The sequence below is a fragment of the Odontomachus brunneus genome, unplaced genomic scaffold (genome assembly GCF_010583005.1).
Source record: "Odontomachus brunneus isolate Ranch 3 - 2012 unplaced genomic scaffold, Obru_v1 Obru_scaffold_115, whole genome shotgun sequence".
Classification (NCBI taxonomy): Eukaryota; Metazoa; Arthropoda; class Insecta; order Hymenoptera; family Formicidae; genus Odontomachus; species Odontomachus brunneus.
The window spans coordinates 1014345-1021538 of NW_022639565.1; the positions used below are offsets into that span (position 1 = coordinate 1014345).

The following is a 7194-nucleotide window of genomic DNA, read 5'->3' on the forward strand; positions in this document are numbered from 1 at the left end:
TAACACCCCGGCTAGGTCTGTACATCTTTTTCGGGCGGCGGGTCGCTGCGCATAGTAGTGACCGTGGCAAGTCTTTCGTAACCGCCGCGCGCGGTATTGTACAATGACTAGTTTGTTCGAGTAACTTACAAGTAAACATACAGAACGCGCAAAGTATAGAGAACGATAATGCGGAACAGGCCGACATCCATCCCTCCTTCTATTCGCGTCTCAAACGCTTTTTCATCCGCCCGTTCTAGCGTCCTACCGTTCAGCTTCTGCCACCCGACGGAGGCGAATTATAATACTTGTATTGTGCGTGACTTATCTGCTAATCGCCAAGCGTTACACTATGTATAAGTTCGCGTGTTAACGCGTGCGAGCGTGTGCACGTAATTTCACGCAGCGCGGCGCGCACGTGGCGCCTTCGCGAATGGCACTTCGGTACAGCGTACTTCGTCCATAAACACGTACAGATAAACACGACGTCGGATACGCAGGTTGCACCGTTTCGAGTGGGACGTCTCGCGGGCATATATGACTTTGTTCTATATGAAGTCGCCTCGGGGATTTGAGGATCGTCACCTTACGATCCTTTCTCATGGAGGAAGTGTGCCTTTGTTGCGTGCTCTTTATCACTTATACGAAACATCATTGTACATAAAAAAAAATGAATCTCATTGTACATAAAAAAACGACTTCGATCAAAAGATTTTTCTTTTTTTTTTGTTTTGAACGAACACCCATGCCGGAAGTAAAGAAATTAAAATGAGTCATACAGCTGTTCTGAAAGAAAGAGGAAATAACCTATCACTTTTGTTCCTTATCTGCACGCCAGATTCATTTATTGTCGAAGTAACGAGTAGGGCAGAAAAATGTAACAGCCTATTCCTCTCTTCCTTTTTTCGAGATGTATCGCTTAACGTGTACTAAAAGTATGACGCGCCGAGTCTATCTGTGCGCTAGAATCTCTTTGTAGTGTGACACTTTTTTTGTGCGATCTATCTATCCAAATAGCCTGAATTCATCACGGCTATTCACGTACAAAATATATTTTTTTTCTCGCTTTCGAAAATAATTTAAACTTAGCTCAACTCTTACAGTGCCAGAACACGCTAATCACGTCATAAAAAGGAAAAACGTAAAAAGAACGGAATAAAAATCTAGAAAAAACAAAAGGATACGTGCAAATCGTCTATCACTGGGTCTCTCGATCGCGTTTTATGTGCTCGCGTGCATTGGAACAAATGGAAAAGAAAAAGGAAACAGTTAATGGCACAACAGTTTCACGGGACCGCTGCGCAAGCGGTAACTCTATTCCCGATACTCTCCGCGTAATCTGAGCGCGATGTCGATGATCAATCTCTCTCAAAAGGAAAAGGAAATAAAATACACCTAACGTAAGTGCATCCATACGTCGCACACTCATACGCCGGTATTTACAGCGAATAGATAATGAACAAACGGCGCCATCGAAATCGCGCGATTCCACGAACCACCTGTTTGACAGCCCGATTTCAGGATTAATACGCAATGAGAAATCTTCCCGTATATAAAAAAGAAAGAAAAATAAGCGGAGATTAAAAATTTTGGGAAAATTATATAAATAAAAAGTTCTACTTGGAACTCACTTCCGCACGAAAGGATTAATGGAGGACGACAAGCCGCGATTCTCATCCAGGAAACCGGACTTCACTGTCTCATCGTTTGTACTGCATACTCTAAGGCACTTTGAGAACGCGGAATGGAAACAAGCAAATGTAGGACGTTCGTCCGCGGATCACACTAATGCGAAACTTCAACAGGCGTACCCGATCGGCACCGGCACGCCGGGGCAGCCGCCCTCCTGGTGCTTCGTCAACAGCGACATCCTGCTGAAGGTCTTGCTGCACGAGTCGCAGGAGTACTTCTTCACGTCGCTATGAGTCTGCAGATGGGCCCTGAGATTACTCCTGTCGGCAAACGCGCGGTTGCAATGCTGACAGCTGAACGGCTTCTCGCCGGTGTGCGTACGGATGTGACCCTGGAGTAGCCACGGCCTGGAGAACGCCTTGCCGCAGAGTGTACACTTGCACGGCAACGTGTGCGTCCTGATGTGCATCTTCAGCGCCCCCAGGCTGACGTACACCTTGTTGCAGGACTTGCACGAGAAGGACTTCTTCGGCTGGCCTTGAGCAGCCGCGCAATGAAACTGTCGATGTTTAGTCAAGCCGGAGAACGTGGAGTACGACTTGCCGCAGTCCGGGCACTGATACCTCGGCGACGTCGAGTTCGACGACATGTTCGCCGTGTCGTTCGACTCGCTCTTCTCGATCTTCATGTCCACGATCTTCATGTTCACGATCGTGGAGCCGGCGGTGGTGCTGCCCGCGGACGACCTGCCACTGTCGCTGCCAGGTGACGAGAGATCTTCCGGCGTGATGGGCGGAGGTGACCGCAGAGACCCGGAACCCACGGAACTCGTGGGCGACAGGCCGCAATGGTCCAGGCTGGTCCAATGAGGGTAGCTCCTGGCGATGGGTCGTTGGATCGTCGAGCAGGTTAACGCACTATGAGGTGGTGGTGAGACCGATGGGTGAGATTCCGGGGGAGAGTGCGGGTACGGCGGGACAGAGTACGACGGATACAATTCCGTTCCGGGATGGTGATAGCGGTAGGTGGAGGGCGAGTACGGCAGGTGATAATGCGGCGGGTAGAGCGGAGCTCCTCGCACCCAGACTGTAGGGTAATGGGCCAACGACTCCACCGGGGTGTTCAGATTCAACGGCTCCATGGGCCCCTTGGTCGCTATGAAGTGCAGCGGCACAGACGTCGCCGTCACGCCCGCCGTCGGAGTCGTTGACGAGTTGTGTTGGATCACCTCGATGCGGCCCTTCTTCGGGTGGATGGGCGCGATCCCCGGTGGCGGCGTCGGAGAGACAGTTTTGATCGGATAGGGGTGATGATAGCCTTGGTGGTAGCTCTGCGGTGGGTGCTGCACGTGGCATATCGAGTTGATTGGCGAAGGCGGCTGTGTCGTTGGAGGTGGAGACGACGACGGCTTGACGACGATCGGAAACGGTGTTCTTGACGCGCGTTGTTCTGGTTCTTGTCGTGGTGGTGTTAACGGTGGTGGTAGCGGTGGCAGTGGTTGCTGTTCTTGTGGTGATTGTTGCTGCTGTGCTTCTTGTTGCGGTTTGTGATAGTGTTGGTAATGACGGTCCGCCGTTTTGCTGAGATCCTCGGGCTTTGTACTGAGGTTCTCGGGCTCGGGGATATCGTCCACGACTTCGACCATCTCTTCTGTAACAACAAAGAGATACATTTTTGGAGATACCGATGACGCATAATGATTAGTGGTTAGCGCTATTCGACCATAATCCTACACTTGTTGACACTTCTCTCCTCCCTGCATTCGCTTACGAAATATTTGTACAGTCTGTTAACATTTCTCGACTTTCTTTCTGTTATTTTCCCTAAAAAATGCGTCTCACATTTTCTGCGCGATTTTCGTATTTTTATTTAAAGCGCGAGTACATGTGGAGATTTGTATTTCCGCACATGTGTGTAATGTGCGAAAGTACTCTACCCGTGCATGCACACATGCCTTTCATCGTTCTTGTTTTATAAAGTTATTAATCATTCTTTATGACTTAAAGAGACAGTGCTAAGTAAATAAATATGATGCTACAAGTTTTGCATAATTTTAATTTTAGTTCGGTTTCCAAAAGTAAGAGTTATTCGAAACAATATTGACATCGTAAACCGCGGAATATTCACTATCGGGATGAAAACAAAATGTAAGGCTCATTGAATACGACGAGAATGCAGGTGATTTCGTTTGACGCTGAGGAAAAGTTTACGTTCAATAAAATTAGAACGTCGCAATGTGTACCTTCGATCGCTGTTGACTCCTCCTTGTATGTTAAGAAGTGCACCGGCCGCTTTTTGAGCGGGCAATGACTGTAACTATTGTCCTTCACGAAGCTATACGGCACCTGCTCGAGAAGCATCTTGAACTGTCTGATATCCACTCCTCGCAAATACTACAACGTACCGCGAATGCACTCGGTTATACAACGTTAATCCAAATAGCTGCGGCAACCGAGAGAAACGTCCGCCCTGATCACTGAATCGAACTTTTTCTCTTTCTCTCTCTCTCTCTCTCTCTCTCTCTCTCTCTCTCTCCCTTGCGAGACAATTCCTGTGCGACGACGTCACTGCACTGTTATCTCACACATAAGTCCGGAATCCAGACGTGTCTTCACTTTGAGTCCGCGATCAAAATAAACAGCACTTTAATCGTTCGGCAAGGTGAAAAGAAGACCGGTCCTCGCTACTCGCTCGTTCGAACTGAACTGATTAGTCGAGCGGCGCGGGTATACCACAGAACTCGACTGAAACACGAAGGGGGAACGTAGGGATACGCTCGCACGGTGTCTCCCTCCGAACGCTTCGGCTATAAGCCAGTCTCTGACTGGCTGGTAGGTGCGCCAGAACGTTTTATAATATATCCCCTACCCCAGGCAGACGCAGGTGGCCCGCACGTGTTACCGGACCAATGCGGGTCCATGGGCCCCGCGCTGCACTACAGTAGTAGGGCGCTTGGTCACGGGTCGTCGTCCAATCAGCGTTCCGGCATCTGTCCCCCCAGTTAGCACGGTCCCCACTGCAGTGCGGCAGGAGTCGACAGGACGCGCAGGACGTCTGTGAGTGCAAGCCGAGCGTCCAACGGCACTCCACGTGCTCTCCTTCCTTCTTTATCGTTTCCCTGCCGCGCGACTCATCGTTTCTTTCTCGCTCCCCCTTTCTCCGTGCGCGCGCTCCTCTATATACATATATATGCGTATATATATTGTAATATGTGTGTGTGTGTATATATATATATGTGTGTGTGTGTGCTGCGCACAGAGCAGATGCTGTGGCCTCTCTTAGGGGACCCCCTTCTACACGCACCGTGTGCACACACGTGCACATATACAATCGGAAACTCGCGCGGTCACACGCGTATGTGTGGGTACATTAGACCCCCACCGCCGAGGAGAGCGCGGCGACTCATTCGAATTTCCATTCGGCCTACCTGAACTCAACGCCGTTCCTTCTCTCGCTCTTTGTGCAGGAGTAGTCGTCGTCGTGTCGGTTGTTTTGTGCTCCTGCCCGTGTGGAGGAGTTATATTCTCGCGTATGTGTCCCGCGCGCGATATGTGTGAGAGAGAGGCGCGCGTGCATGTACGTACGGGCGCATAGAGGGCAATCTGCCTCTCGCGTTCCCCTTCTGAATTTAACCCCTCTTCCGCGTCGGCCCACGGTGCCAGTTCCGGTGCCAGTAACGGTCGTGTCGCGTGCCACAACATCGCCCACGCGTGCTGGGACCTACACACACGCGTGCGCTCGCGTTCAAAAGCTCATGCGTAGTCGCGAAGCGAAGCGAAGCCGCGGCGCTCCGTTCTCCCCGCGCGCGAGCGTTTGCCACTTTTGCGAGAAGGATGATGCAGGCGATGATATCGTTTTCACGGAGAGTTTGTCACGTATGGTCTGTAAATCAAAACGCTTACCAAAGCGAGATATTTGCGCTGGATGTCCGCGACGAAGATATACAACGAAGGTTCAGTGACTTTCAAGCGCGAGCTCTGGAAAAACAGCCGTGAAATGCTGAGGCGATCCCTCGCGATCGTCGTGCACGCACTTAGACCCCGTGTTGTCACCGGGATTACTCGGATCGAGCGATCGTGAAACGACAGACGGGATCGGGAGACCGACACGCGGCTGGCGGTTTGCCGCGTCGTAAGAAATCGAAGCGATTTTTGACTGAAAGTCCCTTGTACTTGCTGTCGTAAACAGCTCGTTCGCATAACACTTCATTCTTCGGGCTAGTTTGTCGGGCGAGCCTCGGCCGATCATTTCGTCGTATTATTTCGTAATAAAGGGGAACCACAAGCGCACAAACGAGAGACGGAGAGAGGGAGATGCGAACGAGTGAGACGAAGACAGCGTCGGGCGCGCATGCCGCGGCAGAATTTTGTGATAAAATCTCGGTAACCTGATACTCCTCGAGGGCGCGTGTTATTAACCGTTTGTCTCGGCACGACGACGGTCCTCGCTACCGTCGTACATACATATACGTTTGCGTTACAATATCAATATTGCGCGTGGTCTACGCGCGATGCGTTTCGTCGCGTTCGGAATTAGCGGCAATAAGTTTACTGGAATTGTAATCCGTTAATTCTTCATTAGGAGCGTCATAGAGGGTCTGTCGATACAGTTTAAAGGCTCTGTATCATTAATCAAAGACACATCGTCTCTTTTGGTTTTTGTGACATATACGAAAAAAATCCTATAATAAAAAGTATAGAATTTCGCAACCGAGAAATAGATCGAAGTTCTGTAATAATTCACTGTCCTTTCATTTCATGTATTATTTATACTTTGGGAACTGAAACGTACTATTAAAACACTTGCTATGTTTCTAGATTTATTATGTTCCTTAGCATAGAAGCATATTTGATAAATCCGAGCAACAGTTTTATAAATTAGCGAGTACCGACTACTGCATATTTTTCCTTCACTGAGAAAAAAATATAGTTGCCTTTGGCGTCAATTATACGCTTTTGTGATTTTAACCAGAAAAATAATTAAAAGAACCATTGTTTTAGTAAGTGTTATTAGAAATATGGTTCTTCTAATTATTTTCCTGGTTAAAATCACAAAAAAGTATAGTTGACGCCAAAAACAATTTTTTTTTCTCAGTGTTGTACATAATATGTATTTTTTATGTTACACGTACTTTTGAAAAAAATGTAAAAAGGATAAAATGCAGCGCAGCGTGCGAGACTTCGTTTCGAGGCATGAATAGCGTGAAACATTCAATGATTGACATTCCCTTTAGTCATTGGCACTCTAGGAAAGCCAGATTTTCCTCGCGAGTTAAACTTCTCGCCTGCACTCCACGATTCTACAAAAAGAGATCTTCACGACCACTTACGTAATTATTATACACTTTCATTATAGAAATAGGCGTAAGGAAGATGCCGATAATTGGCGTTTTACCTTATTCCTCCGTGAATTTCGCCCCGCTAATTGAATATCGATTACTCGGTGTCAAAGGCCCGATCATTATCGTTACGCGCGCGCACGCTCCCGACGTATTGACTGAAACGATCTAGTAGGCGGCTGTACGCACCGCGAATTTATACGATCGTTAGCAGCGACAGGGCTCGATTCGCCGGCCGATAAGCC

At 48.7% G+C, this 7194-nt stretch overlaps 1 protein-coding gene across 1 annotated transcript; it reads right to left on the bottom strand.

The window, feature by feature from the left end:
- Nucleotides 1-6: 6 nt before the first annotated feature.
- LOC116849426 (protein escargot-like) lies at nucleotides 7-4422 on the bottom strand. Its single transcript, XM_032826567.1, has 2 exons — nucleotides 3854-4422; nucleotides 7-3261 (listed from the first exon to the last, which is right to left on the bottom strand). The coding sequence occupies exons 1-2, from the start codon at nucleotides 3969-3971 to the stop codon at nucleotides 1778-1780; spliced, it is 1602 nt and encodes a 533-aa protein (XP_032682458.1). The 5' UTR covers nucleotides 3972-4422; the 3' UTR covers nucleotides 7-1777.
- Between the last annotated feature and the right edge of the window lie 2772 nt (nucleotides 4423-7194).